The following is a 20,716-nucleotide window of genomic DNA, read 5'->3' as shown; positions in this document are numbered from 1 at the left end:
TTCATTCATTCATGAGTGACTTGTGGGACACTTCAGCCCAGGACCTCCTTCTCCCCTCAGCAGCCAGAAGGGGAGTCAGACCACAGCGTACCCCTGATTAAAACCCTCCATGCCATCCTATCCCATTTGCAATAAAGTCCTCTCTTCTCACCTGACCATGAGGCCTTGCCTCACCTGACGCCTGCTCCCCTCTCTGACCTCATCTAGTAGCCCACTAACCCCCACCTTCCCTCTGGCCTGGCTCCACCCGCATGGGCCTCTGCTGTCCCTCTGGGACACCAAGCTTGTCCTCCCTCGAGGACTTAGCACTTGCCAGGCTCTCTGCTGGAGTGCTTTCCCCCAGCATGCCCCAAGAGGGACCCTCACCCAGGGCCTCAGATGGAATGTTACTTCCTCAGAGAAGCCCTCCCCCGACCGTCCTGTCTATGTCACCAAGCCCTTCTACTCCTGTCCTCCCTCGCATCACCCTAGATTTTCAAACCAGAACAGAACTTCGACGTGCAATGTGTTCTCCACATACACATGCCCGCGTATGGTGAGTGCAGAGCTTGGTGAACACACCCAAGTAACCGGCACCCACATCAAGACTCCGCATCCACAGAAGCCCCTCAGGCCCCGTGAGTCCCCCCACCCCCAGGGGAAACCACTACCCTCACTTCCAACAGCACTCATTAGTTTGGCCTGTTTTTGTGGGAACGCACAGTGTGCACGTTAGTGGGTTAGTGGCTGGTTGCCTGTGTCCGTGTACGGTGGGAAGTAGAGGGACCACCTGTCCATGGAGGGGTATTGTCAGTATTTTTCACAGGAGGGAGACCAGGATGCTTTTAGACTGAGGGTCAGGAGCCAGGAGAGACCAAGGAAAGAAAGAGGGGGGCACCTACAGCAGAGTCTTGGGAGGTGGAGGAGGGTGGGCAGAGGCCTGGTGGAAACATCAATCTCTGATTGCTGGCGGGTGGGTGCTGCTTCATTGTACCCAGAGGGAGGGAAATTCGTGGCTGCCACTTCCAGATGCCTGGGGCACAGGTGGAGGTGTGTGTGGCAGGATGTGGGGTCTGAATTGTCTGTCACTGGGCTGGAAGTCCAGCTGCTGCTAGGGCAGGGAGAAATGGAAGGTGGCTCGGGAGGGGCCAGGGAGGGGAGCAGGTGAAGCCTGGAGGGCTGGTAGGTGGTGAGAAGAGGAGCTGACAAGGAACTGGAGCAAGCACAACACATGGTGCGATTGTGAGGGTTGGCAGAGGTGCACGCAGGAAAGTGCACGCAGGAAAGTGCACGCAGGAAAGTGCACGCAGGAAAGTGCACGCAGGAAAGTGCAGGCAGGAAAGTGCAGGCAGGAAAGTGCAGGCAGGAAAGTGCAGGCAGGAAAGGTGCAGGCAGGAAAGACAGCAGGGGTCGGGTCTGAGAGCTGGACATCTGATTTTCAGATTTCAGACGTGGGGGCGACTGGGGACACCACAGCCTAGGCTGGGCTGGAGAGTTGGTGGCTGAGGTGGACAGAAGGCCACTGGAGAGGAGGAGGCGCGGAGGACCTGAGTGGCCGTTGTACTCCATGGGTCCCCAGGAGGGCAGCAGGGCTTGGGGTGGAGCTTCCAGGAACCAGGGCAAATGCATGGGAGCTTGGACAATGAGAAGGTCTGTAGGCCTCAGAGGGCAGGGGGCTGCCCAGGCCTGCCAAGAGTCAGTGCGGTCCAGCTGACCATGGCAGTCCTGAGGAGCAACAGAGGGGTCCCCCTGGCAGGGCCAGGTTTTGTGAAGGCAGGAGGTGGAGGGTGAGTGTTCCTGGGAGGCGCTCCTGAGAACATGGGGGAAAGGAGCAGGAAGCCAGAGGCAGGGCTGGGCCGGGGAAGGACAGGACAGATGGCCAGGGTTTGAGGCTGAGGCTGGCCTGGGATGTGAGGATGGTGATGGCCAGCCTCCAGGCTCCCAGGGGCCCTGCTGAGAGTCTGTGGGCGCCAGCCTCGCTCCACGCAGACAGACGCTTGCCAACGAAGGACTGCGGACCCGCTTTGTGTGGGAAATGGCTGCCCACCGGGGCAGGGCCTGGCCCTCTCTCCCACCTTGGGACCCTGGAGTCCCTACTGCCCGGCTGCGAAAATCCCGGACCCTCGGGAGGCCTCCGGGTCTCTTTCCTAGAAGGGGCAGGCCTGCCGGGCCAGGGCGCACACCGAGGGGCGTCTCCTCGAGCACAGCTCAGGGTCGAGGCAGGAATTCCAGAAATTCCAGATTCTCTGGGGGTGTTTCGCAGGACCCAGGCCGGGAAAGGCCGGCTCGGCTCCACCGCCAGAGGGCGCCCTTTGGCCCAGCGTGGGGTCGGGTATCAGTCCTGGTGCTGCCCGCGCGCTGCCCAGGGAGCTGTGGTGAGGCCGGGAGGGGAAGGCGGAGAGCCGGGAGAGGCCGGCGGGAGGGCGCGGCCGGCCGGGGCGGAGCAGGAGCCTGGGGCGGGGCGGGGGCCGGCGGACGCGCCCCTCCTCTCCCTCCCACCTCCCTTCTTTCTTTCTTTCGCCCCTTCTCTTTATTCGCCTCCGCGGCGGCTGGGGGGCGGGCCCTGCAGCCTTTGTTGCGCGCGGGCCGAGTCCAGCCGGGACCGGGAACAGCACGCGCGCGGCCGGGCATGTCCTGAGCCAGATCCAGGACCGGGCAGGAGTGGACGCGCGGACGAGCGCGCGGAGTGGCCGCATGCCCGGCCCGGGCCCCCGCGACTCCTGTAGCCCCGCGCCGCTGCGCCCCCTGCTTCTGCTGCTCTGCGCGCTGGCGCCCGGCGCCCCGGATTCGCACCAGGTGGGTGGCCGCCCCAATCCCTAGCCTCGGCTCGGCCCCTCTCTCTGCGGACCCCGTGCCCGCCGCTCCCCGGGTGTAAGGACCGGAGTGGGGTCTGGAGGATCCCATAGGTTCTGCCTGTGGCCGGAAGAAGTCCCTCTGCTCTTCGAGCTCCAGTGTCCCCACCTCGGGCGCAGCAGCGCGCGTCCCTCCCGGGTCTCTCGTCCCAGAGGCGGGACGGAGCGCGGTCTACATGCAAAGGGGTCGGTTCTCACCCTCCTCCGTGCGCCCGGTCTGGAAAGCTGGCAGCAGGACGCTACCGGCGAGGACCCGGGTCGCAGTTCCGCTCGACCCCCCAACCGCGCCGCCAGCCGCCAGCCCACCGCCTCGGAACTGCCGGCGGGCCCCGGGCGCGGGGTCCGGTCTCGCGCGGCCCTGCACTTCCTGCCTCCCCCTCCCCGAGTGCGAAGGCGCGGAGCGGAGCGAGAAGCCGGAGTGTCTTCCCCGCCCCGCCCGGCGGCCTCCGACGAGCCTCTGGCGGCGGAGCTCCGGGCTCCTCTCGAGCAGCGGCGTGGGGATTTAGGAGCCGGGGGTGTAGGGGACCCCCGGTCCTGCGCTCAGGGAGCTCCTGGTCTGAGGGAGGCCGGTGGGACAGCGGGGAGAAGCGTGCAGGCGAAGCAGTCGGGGAGGCTCCGTCGGGGAGCAGGGTCCGAGCTTGCGGGGACCGGAGGACGACGACCTTTGGGTGTGCAGGGGGTGGGGGGCTGGATTAGGCCGGCGTGCTGGGAATGGGGAGACCTACTCCCCACTAGAGAGATTGATTGTGGTTGTAAGACTAGAAGGGTGTCTGGGCCGGAATGCAGGGGACACTGAAGCCAGATGTCAGAGGTTTGGGGGAGCTGGCGAGGGGAGTAGCTGATGAGCGGTGTTTTAGAGAGTTTTGTGAGCAGCGGTGTGTAGGACGCCGAGAAGGAGCGTGCATTTAACGAGCATTTAGTACGCGCCAGCCGCCCTAGTTCTCATCAGCTCCACAACAATCAGGCGAGGCAGTATTCAAGGAGTCCCTCCTGGGCTGCTCAGAGCCAGGTGATGGGGGTGCGCGAGCAGGAAGTGCTTTCCCAGGGGGCTGCCTAGGAGCCTGCACTTGGGTCCGGGTCTCCCGGCAGCTGTGGAAGGAATGGCGGCCTCCCCAGTGGTCAGGGCCCTCCCCACTTCCATTGTAAGCCGGACCCATGCATGAGCTTGGCCGCTCTCCTGCCCCACAGGGCTCTAGTTTGCCCATTTGTCAAGGGGAGATAAGGGCATCTACCCCGGAAGGTGCTTGTGAGGATTAAGGGACATGCTCAATGTCAGTTGCTCAGCCCCCTGGCCAGTGACCTCCACTTGGTGGCCATTATTTTTATTAATCTGACAGGCAGACCCAGTAAGATTAAGGAGTTCTTGGTGAGTCCTGTTACTGGAATCTGCCATTTGGGGGTGGAGGCAGGGTAGGCACCTCCCATCTCGTCTGGGCCCCCAGTGTCTGTATTGGGGGGTCCCCATAGATATGTAGCTGGGGTTTCCCTTACTGCGCCCTAACCCAAGGCCCTGAGCTGTCTGTCACTTCCTTTGGAGCTGCCTGGGAGACCTGGCCCCGGGGCTCTGCCCACTGAATGGGACCTGCTTTGGGACCAAAGAGCACAACTTGGACTCACTTTTAAGAAAACGTGACAAACCAAGGGACTTACGGTCGCTGAGACTGCAGCCCAGCAATGTCCCCACTAAAATGCTGAATTGCACATGTGAACTCTGTGTGAGTGCACATACGTGCATATCAGGCACGGGCAGACAGACCCGGGGAAGAGGGCGTGTGTCACACACACACACACTCACCTGGTTGTTGTTTTCTCTTTGGCATGAGCTGTGGGTCAACTCGTGTGAAGGGCTGGATCATAATGCAGGTTCTTGAAAGGGAGGTGAGGGTACACCATGTTAGCATTTCTCTGGTAGAAGCTACAAAGTGACAGTTCTGTCACTCAAAGGTGATACCCGGAGTATTTCACACTCACCCATCAGCACAGATGCAGCCATGGCCCCTGCTCCCTTCCATCCCACTGCAGGGTCAGCGCTGCCCCACCAGCCAGATGCACCCGGCGCCGTTCTAGACTGGAACCTGCAATACTCGCTGCTGGCACTGGGGGGTGCTGGTTTCAGCCACCAAGGTCCCCACCATGGGTCAGCTGTAGGAGACACCAAAAGAGTGGTTTACCTTCTAATTCACTCTAACCCCCTTTAAAAATACTTTAAAACGATATACACGTTGATTGTTTTAAAAAATTAATGCAGAACAAAACAACATAAAAATGACTGCAATAAAAGTGGTTACATCCTGTTAGTCTTAATTTTCCCCTTTTTGATTTAAAAAACATTTCGTTAAGCCATAAGGCAAAGAGATAAAACAGGGTTTTAAGGAAATAGCTAAGTATACTGTAGAACTTCTCTTTTGCTAATTTTCATTTATACTTATCTCACTCTTGCTATGTGCCATCTCCTGTTCTAAACACTTACATATTAACTCATTTAATTCTCACACAACCTAAAAGAATAGGTATGACTATCATACCCATTTTATAGATGGAGAAACTGAGGCTCTAAGTTGTGGAGGCATCTAACCACCGTTGGATAGTTGTGGGTGGCAGAGCTGAGATTTTTCACCCAGGCAGACTGGCTTTTACCTGCAGCACATCTCTACTGGCCTCTGTCACGTTTTTGAAGTTATTAGGCTGCTTCTTTACAACTCACCTTGAATTTTTGTCTTGTAGTGTTGGCCCAAGGTCTAGAGCAGGGGTTCTCAACAGGACTGCATGTTCCAGGGACATGGGTCTCTCTCCAAGAACACTTTTTCGAGCTCTGGGGTCCATTTCTCCCCAGCCGTTCAGATTCCCCAGTCACATATGGACCTCCCTGATGCCCTCACACGAGTCTGGGGACACTCACTGGTGTTGCCTGCAGTGTGCCACGTTGCTCTGGCTCCTCCAGCACGGTGCGCCCGTCCACATCAGCCTGGCCTTGGCAGCCCTGGCTGTGACGCCCCACACCCTCCGGGCCTTACACTATTGGGGGGCCCCGGAGGGACCCGAGCCCTGTCTTACTACGTTCAAAGCCCATCCATACCTTTGACAATGCACTGTCACTTCATTGTCTCTCATTTCACAAAACACATGCGTGGGCCAGGCTTACCTTTCTGCTATTTGTCCCCACTCCTGGCTTTTTCCTACTTCCCTGGGTACCACCAAGATGCCTTCCTCATCCTCATGGTTAAACATGGACCTTATGACAAGAGACATCTCACATGTGGCCCCCTTGATGGAGCTCTTGTTCATCCTAATTTATCTGTGGGCGTCCCCTCCCCTCACATGGTGCTTGGCTGAGGATCACGAGGGCCCTGCACCCATTTCTCTACTGTGAGGGCAAGGATGGTGTCTTATGCACCTCGTGAGGAGCCCCTGGACTTTGGGGCACCTCACAGTCCCTCACAGGCAGGGGACGGAAATGAACAAACAAGGCTGGTGGGAGGCATTTTTCTGGAACCATGGGGCCTCTTGTTTTTCCATTTTTGTGGTTCTTTACTGACTGAAATATAAGCGTGAAGCCAGAGGGCAACCTATAGTGAAGGACAGCACCGGGAACAGGGCAGGAGTGGAGACCGGCGGGCGTGGCCCAGGCCCTCTGAAGGACCACTTCTGACGACTGGGAATCCAGGCCTGACGTGGATGGATAAGACTTTTCAAGGAAAGCTGAAAATTGAGATTTCTGTACAAGACCATGTAATTTTTAAATATTGATGACTGATTAAATGGTTTTCAATATTTGCTCTAGACAAAATAAATACCCCCCCCAAAAAAAAATCAATGAACTAACAAACAAAAAACAAACCTGCCGGCTGTAGTTGTGGGGTTGCAATCCCAAATGCCCTTAGGATGTGAGAGCAAGAAGTCTCCTTCAATTATCCAGCCCCGTCCCTTCCAGATGGCACTCCTGAAGTGGCTACATCAGAATCCCCAGGACGTTTAGAAAAATACGGAAAACACCAACTGTGCGGGGTCAGCTCTCTGGACTGGTCCTGGGCACCCGCAGCTTTTCACCGCTCTCCAGGTGCTGTCGGAAGTTCAGCCAGGTTCACTGCCAGTGGGGAATTTCCCAACTTCCCGGAGGCTCTGGGTCAAAACGCAGCTTCCTAGTCTGTTTCCTGGAGGTGCTGATTCAGTGCTTCTGGGACCCGCCTGGCAATTTGTTTTTGACAAATTCTTATCTGAGAAGTCTGGAAAATGCTTGCGCTGGTGCCATCCAGGAAGATTTTCCCAGAGCCGCACAGAAAGTCTCCCCAACTTGCCCTGCCTCCTGACGCTCCCACCATTCTCTTGGAGGAACATCCTGAGGGGGTCATCGTGGACAATGGGGGGTGCCCTCAGCGGGGGGCACCCCACTGGTGTGTGCAAGGCACTCCGCATGCAGCGCTGGGTTTCTCCGGCCTGGCCGTGTGGAGCTTCAGGCTGGGCTCCGAGTGAGGTGGGAGCGCAGCGGGGTTCGGGGCAGAGGAGGTTCATGATCTGATGGCTTTCGGGGCGGGCCCGCCCCCAGGAGGGCAGTAGTGGCAGCTGGGAGACCTGTTAAGAGGTGTTACTGCCGTAACCTAGGTGGAGAAACCGAGGCACGGAGAGGTGAAGCAGCAGAGCTAGCGGGAGGCGCGGGGAAGATGTGAGTGCCCACACTCTGACCTTGGCCGCTGCACACTCGGATTCCTGGCCACTGCCCGGTTTTCTCCCTGCAGGGCCAGCGGCCGAGGGCCGGACAGCGCTGGACATCGTGCACCCGGTGCGCGTGGACGCGGGGGGCGCCTTCCTGTCCTACGAGCTGTGGCCGCGCGCACTGCGCAAGAGGGCCGTGACCGCGCGCCGGGCCGCGCGCGCCTTCTACGAGCTGCAGTTCCGCGGGCGCGCGCTGCGCTTCCACCTGGCAGCCAACACGCACCTGCTGGCGCCGGGCTTCGTGAGCGAGACGCGCCGGAGAGGCGGTCTGGGGCGCGCGCACATCCGCACGCACGCGCCCGCCTGCCACCTGCTGGGCGAGGTGCAGGACCCTGAGCTGGAGGGTGGCCTGGCTGCCATCAGCGCCTGCGACGGCCTGGTGAGTGCCCAGCCTTGCGCGGACCTGCCTGGTGGCTGACGCCAAATTGCATCTGATCCGGGAGCCTCGGCACTCGTGGCCGTAAAATGCGAGGGACAATGCAGGTCTCCTGTCCTGCAGGGCGGGCTTCACAAACTTTAGTGTGAGCCTGAATCATTCGCAGGCCATGGCAAAAACAGTGTCCCAGAGCGTAGGTCCCAGAGGGTAGGTCCCGGTGGCGCCCCAAACTTTCATTCTGACAGTTCATGGTGGAGCTGCAGGTCCAGACACCCACTTTGAGAACCAGGGTTTGTGGTGTGTGCGGACTAAGGAGCTCAGAAAGCAGCTGATCCCCTCTTCCTTTGGGGTGTCAGTTTCCCTTCTCTGGCAGACCCTGGAATCAGGCAACAGGATGTCTTGGTGGCCGTGGGCATCTCCACAGGAGATATGGAATGGCCTGGAGGCCAGGGCACGGGCTGCCCAACTCTATGTGGAAGACACCATCTCAGACTTGGGTGTAGACCCATTACTTGCTCCTAACGGGGTACAGCAGTGTCAGCCCTGAGGCCTGGCTGTGTGAAGTGGCAGGAAGGACGTCCCAGGCAGAGGGCACAGCCTGCACAAAGGCTCCGTGCATCCAGACTCAGCCGGGGTGGTGGGAGCAGCGTGGGCTCCGCTGGGCAGGACGGGAAGAGCCGTGGTGACCTGGCCCTTCTTCCCAGAAAGGTGTGTTCCAGCTCTCCGACGAGGACTACTTCATCGAGCCGCTGGAAGGTGTTCCGGCCCGGCCCGACCGCGCCCAGCCCCATGTAGTGTACAAGCGCCAAGCCCCCAAGAGGCGGGCTGAGCAGGGCCACTCCAGGGCTCCCGGCACCTGTGGGGTACAAGGTATGCCCGTCTGCTGCCAGCTGCGAGACGGGGGTGGGCCCAGGGCATGGAGGGCCTGTCTAGAAGCCTCTCTTAACATCCCCATGCCCAGCTCCCCTTGGACCAAAGGGATACAGACAGACTGACAGACACATCATACCCTGTGCCCTCCAAGTGTGCCACCGGCCTGAGGCTCTGCCTGTGCCTGCTGATCCCCGGACTGACCCCTCACCGGCCTCCCCAACCTTCGGGCTCGGTCCCTCCCTGCCCCCTCGCCACTCGCTGCCTTATACCTCCAGCTCTGTCAACCACTGTTCCTCAAGTGTCCTGGCAAGGCCAGGCCATGCCCCCACCACCCAGCAGGGCCGCTAGCCAGGAGCCTCTCCCCCGCCCCTCAGTCCCACCTTGGAAATGACTCACCTCTAGTGTTAGGGACCTAGAGCGTGGCCGCAGCACGTCTTCTGCAGAGTGGCCACCGTGCTGGCCGGTCCAGGGAAGGAGCTGTCCACTGAAGGCTCCTGGGGTTTGGGGGCCGCTCACTGGCACTCCAGCCTTGTAAGCTGCCACCGCGCAGGACTCTGCTAGAACAGGCCTCAGTGTCTGCAGCTGCACAGATGTGCTTCCTCTCTGGTTGTCAGCCTCCAGGGGGTCGGCTGGGCTGGGCCAGCCTCCCAAGCTGGGGCTCAGGCCCGGGGACCACATGTGCTGGGATGCACTGACCCCAATGGGGGAGCCACGCGGGGAGACGGGGCCAGGAGCTCCCGTCAGATGTGGGTGCAGTGCTTTACTCTGTTCATATTCCCATTCCATGGCCCCCCCACCCCCAGGTCACCCTCTGAGGCTGATCAGCTTATTCTTATATATAGTCGGGGATCCCCAGGGTCACAGAAGGGAAGTGACAAAGTCAGGGTCAGGGGCAGAGCCACGGTGGGAGTCCAGGCCTCTTGCTTCTGATCCCAGCGCTATTCCCACTGCCCCAGAGCTGGCTCGCGGAGGCGAGGCCCTGGAGACGTGCCCTGGGCCGTGTGCTGGCGGCTCACCCCACCCGTCTGGGGCCCACAGCGTCCCTGGAGCAGGAGTCCCGGCGGGAGCGCTGGGAGCAGCGGCAGCAGTGGCGGCGGCAGCGTCCAAGGCGTCTACACCAGCGCTCAGTCAGCAAAGAGAAGTGGGTTGAGACCCTGGTGGTGGCCGATGCGAAGATGGTGGAGTACCACGGGCAGCCGCATGTCGAGAGCTACGTGCTCACCATCATGAACATGGTAGGGCTGCTGTGGGCGGGGCCAGTGCGGGGAGGACCGGGGTGGCGCTGGCGAGGCCAGAAGTGGGTGCGGGGCAGAGGGCTGGCAGGCCGCCCCCAGGCCCCCAGTGGGAACAGCCTCCAAGCTCTTCAGTCCAGGAGGGTGTGGGGGGCCCTTCAGGAAATACTTGACAAGTATTCAAGATCCATTCATTCAGTCCACGAGAATTTCTTGAGTGCCCATCATGTGCTGCAGGAGAGCCCACGCAGGCAGGCCCGGGCCCCTTGGAGTCAGTGGGGGTTGGGGGCGACATTAGTGAAACCGTCACCTCGACGAATGTGAAGCTGCAATGGATGGGGTGCTAGGACGGAGGCGTCATGGTGCTTGGGAGTTTGGGGGGGAATAAAGCCCCCCCAAAAAAAAACAGGATGGAAGGTTGGGACCTAGAAAGGGGAGGAAATAAGTTAGGAAAGAAGAGAGTGGGGTGTTCCAGGCTGAGGGCACAGCATGTGTGAAGGCCCCTGAGGTAGGAGAAATCACGGGACTCAGAGAAGGCGGGAGTGGTTGCAGCCAGGGAGTGACGGTGGTCGGGGTGGGGAGGCCAGGGAGGCGGGCAGGCCGGGACCACACAGGCCTGGGCCAGGCCGGGACCTCCGTCCTCACCCGTGGACAGCCACAACTGCTTGAGCAAAGACTCGCTGTGATCGGGTTTGCATTTCGAGGACAGAAGCAAGTGCGCCGGAGGGCCATGGAGCAGTGGGGACACCTATTAGGAGGCCAACAGCCAGCCAGCCAGATGGTGGCAGCTGAGATGGAGAAAAGAGACAGGTTCAGGCGAAATGCAGGAGGACAGAGGTGGAGCAGGGGCTCCAGGCTCCCGGCCGTGTGTGGAGATGGACGGAGTCACATGCATCCCCGTCCTCACTGGTCCCGACTGATGGGTTCTGCATCCCCATTACCAGGGGCTTTTTTGCCTTCTTAACTCTTAATAGTGAATGCTTTGTCCATTCCTATTTGAATATTGTTTTTCTTGGAGTTGCTAGAAGCCAACTCACAACTGGCCTGTGCCGCCATCTCTGCCCCCCAGAACCTGACACTTGTCCCCGTGTGTGGGCTGGCCTTGTGCTGAGAGAGCTTTAAAAGAGCAGATGGCTTCCCCGCTCGGTTCTGTGCACTGCACGTCTCTGGGGTGGTCTTCTCTCCGGGGGCTGAGCGGGGAGCCCCTCGTGTAGGTGGGGGAGGGGTGTGGGCACCCTCACAGGTGGGCGCACACGCGTGCACTGCCATGTGTGCAGCCTGAGTGCGCTGGGAGCTCTCCTGTGTGTGAAGGCAGGTGCGGGTTGGGGCTGGGGTTGGGCGGTGGCTGCCCGTGTCCCAGGCCCAGGGTGACAGCCGACGCCCTCCCGCAGGTGGCTGGCCTGTTCCATGACCCCAGCATCGGGAACCCTGTCCACATCACCATTGTACGCCTGATTCTGCTGGAAGACGAGGAGGTGAGCGGTCACGTGCCCACACTGCCCCGGGGCGGGGACGGTGTCGGCTGCCAGAGCACCTGCCCCGTTACCTGAGCTGCCCTGTGTGGAAGGCACAGCGAGGGCCCCCGTAGCCCAGGCGGCTTCACCTGTCACCCGCAGTCCCTGCTGCCTGCCTCGCTGGTCCTCCCAGGAGGCGCCTGTGGGAGGAAGGGGTGGTCAGGTCAGGCTGGAGGCGTCTCCTGCCGGAGCTCAGGCAGGCCTGATGGCTGCGCTCGCGCCCCCAGGACGACCTCAAGATCACACACCACGCGGACAACACCCTGAGGAGCTTCTGCAAGTGGCAGAAAAGTGTCAACATGAAGGGGGACAGCCACCCACTGCACCACGACACCGCCATTCTGCTGACCAGGTGCCACCGGCGGGGAGGCCCTGCTCCCCTGACGGGTCCCTCGGCGCCCAGAGGTCTCTGTACTATGAAATGACTGGGTTCTCATGGGGTTGTCAGAAATCCTGCAGACACGCTGCACCCTCATGCAGTTCCCCAGGGTGACACCTGGCAGCGCCGTAGTGCAATGTCACACCCTGGGCTGGGCACCGACCCGTGCACAGGCCCCACTCAGACATCACAGCTTCCTATGCACGTGTGCGCCTAGTTTTGTGCAGCTTTAGGGCACAGGCACAGCTGCCAGTCTGTTCTGAGGCTGTTGAGACTCCACGTGGAGTCCTTTTCTGTCTGCTGGGCCCCGCAGACCCATGCAGGGTCCGCCTGCCAGGCTCACTGAGTGTCTGGTGGGGCCTGTGTGACTGAGGGCACCTGCTTCCCACAGGGCTGCTGTGCTGGCCTGACGTCTCGGGGTGATGGACGGGCACCCTTCTCGCTCCTTCCCTCCGAGTCCCTGGCTCCCTTCACCCAGGGGGGCCTGACACTGGCCACTTCTCTCCGTGTGTAGGAAGGACCTGTGTTCGTCCATGAACCAGCCCTGCGAGACCCTGGGCCTGTCCCACGTGGCGGGCATGTGCCAGCCACACCGCAGCTGCAGCATCAACGAGGACACGGGCCTGCCCCTGGCTTTCACTGTGGCCCACGAGCTCGGGCACAGGTACCCGCCTGCCCCACTGCCCCCTCCCAACCCGGAGGCACCAGGCAGCCAGGCCAATGGGCCTCAAAATGCCAGGGAAGGGAGCCCTGGCCATTCTCCGTTCCTTCACGTCCCCACCCACAACCAGGTGACCCACCGGGGGCCTGGGGCCAGGGCTGGCCTGGAGCGGGTCCTGTTTCTAGTGGGTTGGGAAGGGCCAGATGTCACCACAGTACTTTGCTGTCCCTCCCCCTTGCTCTCAGTGCTTGCATTTGCGACCCTTGTTCCTAAATGCTCTGTGGCCCTAGGTAAGTGCCCTGCCCTCTCTGGGCCTGTGTGTTCCCTGTGGACGGAGGGGTTGGAGTCAATGATGTCCAGGCTACTCCGTCTACGTGTCTGCACCAGGCTCATGTCTAAACGTGGCCCGTGCCCTCAGCCCCAAGCCAGGCAGCTAAGACGGCGAATGTGGCAGCAACTTACACAGTCCGGAGGCCGTGAGGCAGGCTCCCAGAGTCCTGTTGGTCAAGCTGAGCGGGCTGTGTGACAGCCACTGTGCGGGCTGTCTGTTGTTCAGACGCCCTGGGTCCCTGGTGACGGCCACATACGCAGGGCCTTGGAAAGCTGCCTGTGGTCAGGGAAAGAACACTGTTCCCAAGTCTGCCCTTTCCCACCGTGTCACCTCGGCCAGTGCCTTAGCCTCTCAGCCTCCCCAGGAGTAATCATGCCTCACTGGGCAGTTCTGGGGACTGAGTGAGGTGGCATTTCTGGCCTGCATAGCATGGTGCTCAGCACATAGTAGGTGCTCAGGAAATACAGCTTTTCTTGTGTCTTTCCCAAGGACACAAGATGTGGCAACCCAGGCTCCCTTAACTCGAGTGCACAGCCTGGGACAGGGGCCTGGGTGGGAGGACCTCTGTCGGACTCTTCTTGGTGCCAGTGAGGCCCCCACCCGTGTCACCCGATGCGGCCTGCCCGGGGCGTGAGCAGGGCTGCTCTGGGTCCCTGGCGCCCATTCAGGCTCCGTCTGGTGCACCTGCAGGGGGCCCAGTGGGATACCAGCCACCACACCCTCATTCTGGAGTACGAAACAGGCTCAGAGAGGGGAAGTGACTTTCCCAAGGCCACACAGCTGGGAACGGGAGGGGGCCCCTTGCAGGCCGTGGGGGAAGGGCAGGCTGGCTTCCCACCGGCTCACCCGCCCCCCGCCCCCGGGGCCTGTGCTCTCACGCAGTTTTGGCATTCAGCATGACGGAAGCGGCAACGACTGTGAGCCTGTTGGGAAACGGCCCTTCATCATGTCTCCACAGCTCCTGTACGACGCGGCACCGCTCACCTGGTCCCACTGCAGCCGCGAGTACATCACCAGGTTCCTGGAGTAAGCCTTCCCCTGTGGCAGGGTCCGAGGGGGGCACAGACAGGGCACTGGGGTGCCAGGTAGAGGGGCTGCGGGGCAGCGGACACCAACGGGGTCTGGCTCCCTGGTGTCATCCTTTTGTACTTTCAACTTCCTTCTCCACCAAATTCTCCTTTTCATTATCTTTCTTCATGGAACCAGTACCTTCTCTCATCTTTCTGACATTATTACTTACGCGGAAATGTATTCTTCTGCTCCCTGCAATGTCTTTCCTTCCTTTGAGTTATTTTTAAAGACTATTTCTTTGGTGCTTAAGGTTTCCTGTAAATGGTTTGGCTGTATTTTCCACCTGGCGGGAGGCACTGGGGTGCCGCAGGGGCGGTCTGGGGACTGGGCAGGACCTTCCGGAGCCACTGCGGAGGGGACTGGCCAGGACGAGGCTGCTTCTTCAGGACATCTTCAAATGTCAGGGTCCGGGCTCCTTTTTTCTGAGTGATTCGGTTCCCTGGAGAGGAATTCTCTAGTTCTCTCCTGGGAGAGGGTGAGTCTGGCAACAGCATTCTGGCTTCCATGGGGAAGCCAGGCTTGGTGGGTGTCTCAGCGTCCTCGTGTACACTTTTGTTCATCCCCTTTTCTCTGTAGTTCCTTCCGCCTTGGGCTTTCACCTGTGTCTAACGTTCCTGGGCCAGATCTAGTTCCCCCTCGGCCAGGCAGGGTTGGGGAGAGATCTGGGGTCTGATGGGTTCTTACAGCCAGTTCTTGAGCCGGCTCGGGGCCTCAGCCTCTGGGGCGCCCAGACGTCTAGGGCTCTGCTTCTGGGTGGTTGCTCCCGGGAGGTCTGGGCTCTCAGCTCTCAAGGGGACACCGAGTCGCCATTACTAAGCCATCTGCTCTCCAGCTTCCAGAATTTTGCTGACATCCTTCCTCTGCTATCGTCACCTCTCCCTTGCTCTTTGTTCTTGTGGATTTACACCCTGTGGGGTTCTGGAAGGCAGTGGAGATAAAGCTGTCCCCTCGATGTGCCATGTTTTCCTAGAAGTCCACTCCCTGTGGGGTATATAAGCAGGGATGTGACCACGTCCCTTATGGACTTGAGAGCTAGGACTCCGGCCGCGGACAGGGGGCGGGTGGCTGGGGTGGGGGCTGGAAGCGAGGAGAGCTGAGAGCTGGGCTCTGGTCCAGGCTTCTACCCACCCATGTAGGCACATGAGTTACATTCGCCCTCAAGCCTTGAAAACCGGGGATAAGGATGGCAGCATCGCGGGTTAATAGCACTCAGTGAGCAAACACGGGACGTGTGCAGCCGGTACCGACCACACACGCTTAGTCTTCAAGGCTCGCTCATGGTTGTCAGGACTAAAGACACAGGACAGGGGCCCCAACCAGGGAAGGGGCCTGGCCCTGGAGAGCAGGCTTACAAAAAACCCCCAGGGTGTGTGTCTCCTGCCCCAGATGGGGGCAGGGAACGAGCTGGAAAATCAGAACAGTAGCTGCTCCCACAGCACCCCAGGGCCTCTTCCCAGCTGCCCCCACCCAGGGAGCCGCCCAGCACCCTGGCCCCAGGACAGACAAACAGACAGATGAGTCTCTGTGTTCATTCAGCTGCTGGAATGCATGGAGGACTTGGCTCAGGGCCTGGGTGCAGGGTGGGAGGAGAGGGTGACAGCCTGAGCCACCCAGGCCGCCCGGAGCCTCAGCACCCAGAAGAGCTGGGTGGGGGCAGAAGGACAGACACGTGCTGCCAGTGGAGAGATGTTTGGGAGGCGACTTCACCTCCTCTCGGCCCACACGCTCACCTGTCCATCCTGGAAGGCCAGGCAGGAGTGGGGTCACAGGGCCCAGGACAGGTGCCAGGAGGGGGTGCTCGCACGGAGACCGTGATGCCAGCCTGTCCTCTAGCCCCGTGTCCTTGCTGGGAGTGGGATGGGAGACAGGACCCACCCCACCCAAACAGGGTGGGGGACAGATTCCTAGAAGTTGCCAGGTGGGGTCAGGCAGGGTTCCCTGGTCTTGGGGGAGGCTCAGAGGTGCTCGGACCACCTTGGCCCTGGGCCACATAGACCCAGGCATAAGTGAACCCCACGTGACTCAAAGCCACATTCCTGCTGTGCCAACAAATACTAACCTGCCCTGTGCTCCGTGTACAGTAAAGGAGACAGAGGAGGCACCTGTCCTCGAGACCTCACCACCTGGGGGGACAGACATGTGACAGCTCAGGTGATCAGTGCTGTGGCAGACAGCCCTGTGGGGTGTGTAGGAATCTGAAGAAGTCGTGCAACGGCCCTCGAAAGACCCCCGGGCCATCAGGAGTACGGTGCTCTCGGTGATGTCACGGCTAGGGGCGGGTGGGGAGGCCCCTCACTCGTGCCTGGGAAGCCTCGGCTCTTGCCGGCAAGAGGCTGGCCCGATCGTGTGTCCTCCCGGCATCCACGGTGCCGCCATCTGGCGACGCCACAACCAGGGCCAGGGCTGGCGAGGGGACGTCTCAGGTGAGCGGCTCCGTGCTGGCCTTGCGGTGCCATCCTCTGCCCTGTCCCCACGTGGGGCCGCCCAGCACCCCTATAATTAGAGCGAGGAGGGGCCCCGAGGGGAAGCACTGACGGGCTTGGTGTCGGCCCCGGGCGCAGCCTGGCGGTGAGCCGAGCAGAGGAAGGAAGGGCTGGCGGCCGGCCGCCGCCGTGTGACTTTCCCCAAGTAGACGCTGCTATTTATACCTCTTTAGCGTGGGATCACACAGGCAGCTTCAGCCTCTTGTGGGTGAGGATGTGAAGGCTCAGAGAGGGTGTGGGATGGCCCAAGGCCACACAGCATCCCTAGCCAGGGAGAGACTGGAACAATTGTTCCGACTCCCCAGTCAGCCAGCACGTGGGCCGGAATGTGGCCCTGATTCTGGCAGGGGGTCCTATGAGGGCCCCTTGTGCTCCCCACCCTGTCACGCTCATATGGGAAGGACCTGATAGGTTGTCATTGCTCCGGCTGCCCACTGGCAGGCCCACAGGAGCTGACACGCAGCCAGTCACCACTGGGTCTGAGGCAGGAAACTGGCTACATGTGTCCAAGGAGCTGCCGGTGTGGGGCCAAGGCATGTCCCACCCAACATGGGGATCCCCTGGCCAGCTGGCACACTCCTCTGTCCCACCCAGCCTCCGTGCCAGGCTTTTGAACTTACATTTGGAGTGAAGTGTTGGAGGCCAGGCCAGTGAGTGGACACCCGTGGGCGCCAGCAGCCTGGGCCTGGCCTCAGGTCCTAGCATCATCACCCTGCCATGTGACCTAGGGCAGGGGACGCACGGGGTCCTGTGAGGAGAGGCTGTCCCCTGGCTCTCCCAGGCCTGGGTCCTCGCACAGGTGACTCTAGGTTTCGGCCCGCAGTGGGGCCGTCAGGGGCGTGCTGCTGTGTCAGCTGTGACGTGACGCTGTCCAGGTCCCTGTCTGCCGGCCAGGCCCCGGGCTGAGGGCTGGAGGACCCGGGAATTCAGAGCCAGGCCACAGGAGGGCTTGGCAGTCCAGGAGGTTTCTGAGGGAGGAAGGGCCTTTGGTTACCGCGGAGTGAGAAGAGCATTGCAGGGAGGGGACGGTTCGTGCAAAGGCCCAGCCCTGGGAGTGCCCGGGAGGTGAGATGGGGTCACAGGATGGTTTTGGGGGCAAGGAGGCCGCAGATCCCCTGCAGATTGAGGTGTCGCGCCTCTTCCCTCCTCTGCTGTCCCGGCCTGCCGAGGCATTCCTGACGGGCCTCTAGGCTGTCCCCTCCCCCCCGGGACAGGTGGTCATCACCCCACCCTCCTGTCCCATCTGTGCAGCCGCGGCTGGGGTGTGTGCCTGGACGACGCTCCCGCCACAGACGCTATGGACGCCCCATCGGTGCCGCCCGGTGTCCTGTATGACGTCAGCCACCAGTGCCGCCTCCAGTACGGAGCCTACTCTGCCTTCTGCGACGGCATGGACGTGAGTGGGGCCCTGCGGGCACGGCCTGCACACCCCGCGGGCCTGCCCGTCACACACAGTGGGAGGCCACAGGCCCAGGGCTGGGCTCTAGGGGGACTGTCACCCACTGTGGGACTGTGGGCAAGCTCCCCTCTCCCAGAGCTGGATTCTAGGAGGTAAAACGAAACCTACCCTGAGGGGTCCTGAGGAAGGTCACCGAAGTGATGGCTGTGGGCATGTCACCAAAACCCCACAGCTTCTAACAGGGTCTTTCTAGACGAGAGGTGTGGGTGGGCTGTAGAATGCTCTGAGCAGCGACCCAGGGTCAGGCCCCCGCAGCACCTCGTGGCCCACAGACGACGAGGGGGCCCTGGGTCCCATCTGAAGAGCCCCAGCATGTGCCAGCCCCGTGCAGGGGCCCCCAGGGGACTTTCAGGGTAGTGAGGGGGCAGGGCGGGTGGTGGCCCTGGGAGGGAGTGAGAGTGTGGCTCGTGCCCTCCTCCTGCAGAATGTGTGCCACACACTCTGGTGCTCCGTGGGGACTACCTGTCACTCCAAGCTGGATGCGGCCGTGGACGGTACCAGGTGTGGGGAGAGCAAGGTAGGGTGCCCGGCCCAGCTGTGCAGGTGGGGGTGACAGGCAGATGTCCGTGCTCGGGCCCAGCCTGGCTCACGGACCCCCCGGCGCTCTCCGGCCCGAGTCCCCTGTGCAGATGGAGGCGTGGGGGCTGCAGTCAGCGGTTCTCCCAGGTGTCTTCAGCCCAGGGCGCCAGCATGGGGGCAGTTTCATTCTCTGCTCAGCTGCTCCCTGGGTAGAAGGGGACCTCCCTCACCCCTCTGGCCCTTCCCTGTGTGCCTTTCCAGGCCTTCCACGCCCCTCGTGGTCACTAGGGTGAGGAGGACGGGAGGGCTGGGGCGGCCCTTACCTCCGTGTGTCTCGACAGTGGTGTCTGAATGGGGAGTGCGTCCCTGTGGGCTTCAGGCCTGAGGCCGTGGATGGCAGCTGGTCAGGCTGGAGCGCCTGGTCCGTCTGCTCGCGGAGCTGCGGCGTGGGCGTGCAGAGCGCCGAGCGGCAGTGCACGCAGCCTGTGTGAGTGTGGCCGGGGGCCGGGCAGGTGGGACCGAGGGCACTGAACAAGCGGCCGTTGCGGGAGCCTGGTGCTGCCCCAGCCCCCTGCTGTCAGAAGTGTCCCCACAGAGGCCAGAGTTTCCACAGCCACCTCGGGTCACCTGTAGGTGTGTCACAGGCTGACAGAGTCCCCATGCTGACCCCATTGCAGAGAGGGGGACCCCGAGGCCCAGAGGCTGGAGGGACTTTTGAGGCCACATGACAAAGCAGCGGCTGGCAGGAGGGAGACAGGAGGGGGCAGTGGCCAAGAGCTTAGACCCTGGACCTTAGGTGGGTCAGGGTTGAATCTCCCCTCCAGCCCTTCCCTGAGCCTCAGGTCCCAGAGAACCCACGTGATAGGGGCACAGCAGGGCCCACGTGGTGCAGCTGTGGTCAGGGGTCAGTGCAGCCCCTCAGGTACAACTCTCAGTGACTAGGAGCCACTTGGTGGCATCAGAGGTACACGTGGGTCTGGGATGACACCAGGGACAGCTGGAAGAAGTGATCAGCAGAGAAGGGTGCTGTGTGACCTGGGGCGAGTGGCTGCCTCTCCCGGGGCCTCAGTTTCCCCATCTAAGCAGGCGATGTGAAGATTCGGGGAGGTGTGGGGGCCTCTTCACTAGACACCCCGGGGGCGTGGTGCTCAGAGCCCGCCCCACACAGCGCCCTGCACTGGGCAGAGACCAGCCTGGACCCCTGCCGCGTCCCAGCCTCCAGGCCTGAGCGGGGTTGGGGACAGGTACTCTGGCCCAGAGGGGGTGGTGCTCAGCATTAGCTCAGGGGCAGGCGTGGGGCTGCTACCAGGGTGCCAACGGACGGGCTCAGGACACTGGTCTCACGGGCGGGAGACGCCCACAGCTTGTCCCGGCCTCAGCAGCCCCGTGCAGAGGGCCCCACCCCCATTGTATAGATGAGGAAATGGGCCCAGAGAAAGCCGAAGATTTGCCGAAGGTCACACAGCAGATTGGGGAGCCCGGGCTCCCTGCTGCCACCTTCCCTTACATCCTTACAAACAGAGCCCGAGCGTGGGCAGTGCAAAGGGAGCGCGGCGTGAGCAGAGGGGGGTGTCAGGGGTCAGGGACGCGGAAGGAGCCCCACTTTGAGGGCCCACTCCCAGGTCAGGCGCACAGTGGGGCTCAGCTCCTGGGTCAGGTGCGTAGTAGGACTCCCTGTGTACTGGCTCAGCCCGCCTGGCCCTCCCCTCAGGCCCAAATACAAGGGCAAGTACTGCGTGGGCGAGAGGAAACGTGTCCGCCTCTGCAACCTGCAGCACTGCCCCACCGGCCGCCCCTCCTTCCGCCACGTGCAGTGCAGCCACTTTGACGCCATGCTGTACAAGGGCCAGCTGCACACATGGGTGCCCGTGGTCAACGATGGTGAGTCCTGCTGCCCACAGGGACACTGAGGTCCAGCGGGCAGGGGTCGAGGGCCCGAGTTATCTGTGACACAGCCCTGGGCTGCTCCCAACTGTCCTCACTGCCCGGCTGCTGCCGGGCAGAGAGCTACCGGCCCGGACAAGCCTCTCGGTTGCCGTGATACGGGTAGTGGAGGCCGTCTTCTTGGTGGCCTCCCTGACTCCTGCCCTGTTATCCCTCATGGTTCCTTCACTTGGGCCCCCAGTGAACCCCTGTGAGCTGCACTGCCGGCCGTCGAATGAGTACTTTGCCGAGAAGCTGCGGGACGCCGTGGTCGACGGCACCCCCTGCTACCAGGGCCAGGCCAGCCGTGACCTCTGCATCAATGGCATCTGCAAGGTGTGCCCCATGGGAAGG

At 61.6% G+C, this 20,716-nt stretch overlaps 2 protein-coding genes and 1 long non-coding RNA gene across 3 annotated transcripts in view; 1 reads left to right on the top strand and 2 right to left on the bottom strand.

Moving 5' to 3' along the window:
- Nucleotides 1–2,514: 2,514 nt before the first annotated feature.
- ADAMTS7 (ADAM metallopeptidase with thrombospondin type 1 motif 7) overlaps nt 2,515–20,716 on the top strand; it is a 29,760-nt gene continuing 11,558 nt past the window's right edge. Inside the window, exons 1-13 of the mRNA XM_033099970.1 lie at nt 2,515–2,764; nt 7,538–7,920; nt 8,622–8,787; nt 9,829–10,025; nt 11,414–11,497; nt 11,764–11,888; nt 12,430–12,579; nt 13,790–13,933; nt 17,713–17,857; nt 18,345–18,437; nt 18,781–18,926; nt 20,151–20,320; nt 20,565–20,698. Of these exons, the coding sequence (XP_032955861.1) occupies nt 2,674–2,764; nt 7,538–7,920; nt 8,622–8,787; nt 9,829–10,025; nt 11,414–11,497; nt 11,764–11,888; nt 12,430–12,579; nt 13,790–13,933; nt 17,713–17,857; nt 18,345–18,437; nt 18,781–18,926; nt 20,151–20,320; nt 20,565–20,698 (2,028 nt within the window). The 5' untranslated portion in view covers nt 2,515–2,673. The remainder of the gene's footprint in view (nt 2,765–7,537; nt 7,921–8,621; nt 8,788–9,828; nt 10,026–11,413; nt 11,498–11,763; nt 11,889–12,429; nt 12,580–13,789; nt 13,934–17,712; nt 17,858–18,344; nt 18,438–18,780; nt 18,927–20,150; nt 20,321–20,564; nt 20,699–20,716) is intronic.
- On the bottom strand, nt 4,616–7,593 carry LOC117018781 (uncharacterized). Its single transcript, XR_004422318.1, has 3 exons — nt 6,670–7,593; nt 4,803–4,973; nt 4,616–4,697 (listed from the first exon to the last, which is right to left on the bottom strand). It is a non-coding gene; the product is annotated as an uncharacterized LOC117018781 (long non-coding RNA).
- Nucleotides 10,035–18,841, bottom strand: LOC117018779 (uncharacterized). Its single transcript, XM_033099969.1, has 9 exons — nt 18,763–18,841; nt 18,383–18,541; nt 17,082–17,429; nt 16,038–16,101; nt 13,892–14,959; nt 13,039–13,183; nt 11,569–11,676; nt 10,668–10,810; nt 10,035–10,447 (listed from the first exon to the last, which is right to left on the bottom strand). The coding sequence occupies exons 5-9, from the start codon at nt 14,090–14,092 to the stop codon at nt 10,295–10,297; spliced, it is 750 nt and encodes a 249-aa protein (XP_032955860.1). The 5' UTR covers nt 14,093–14,959; nt 16,038–16,101; nt 17,082–17,429; nt 18,383–18,541; nt 18,763–18,841; the 3' UTR covers nt 10,035–10,294.

Source organism: Rhinolophus ferrumequinum, chromosome 28 (genome assembly GCF_004115265.2).
Source record: "Rhinolophus ferrumequinum isolate MPI-CBG mRhiFer1 chromosome 28, mRhiFer1_v1.p, whole genome shotgun sequence".
Taxonomy (NCBI): domain Eukaryota; kingdom Metazoa; phylum Chordata; class Mammalia; order Chiroptera; family Rhinolophidae; genus Rhinolophus; species Rhinolophus ferrumequinum.
This window is presented reverse-complemented; position numbering and strand designations above follow the sequence as displayed.

Coding starts and splice junctions, on each gene's coding strand:
- LOC117018779 (XM_033099969.1), bottom strand. CDS start 14,092: ATGAAAAGGAGAATTTGGTGGAGAAGGAAGTTGAAAGTACAAAAGGAT. Junction 10,811..11,568: donor TTCCACACAGGGCAGCTCAG/GTAACGGGGCAG, acceptor TCTCCATCTCAG/CTGCCACCATCTGGCTGGCT. Junction 10,448..10,667: donor GCAGTTGTGGCTGTCCACGG/GTGAGGACGGAG, acceptor TCCCCTTTCTAG/GTCCCAACCTTCCATCCTGT.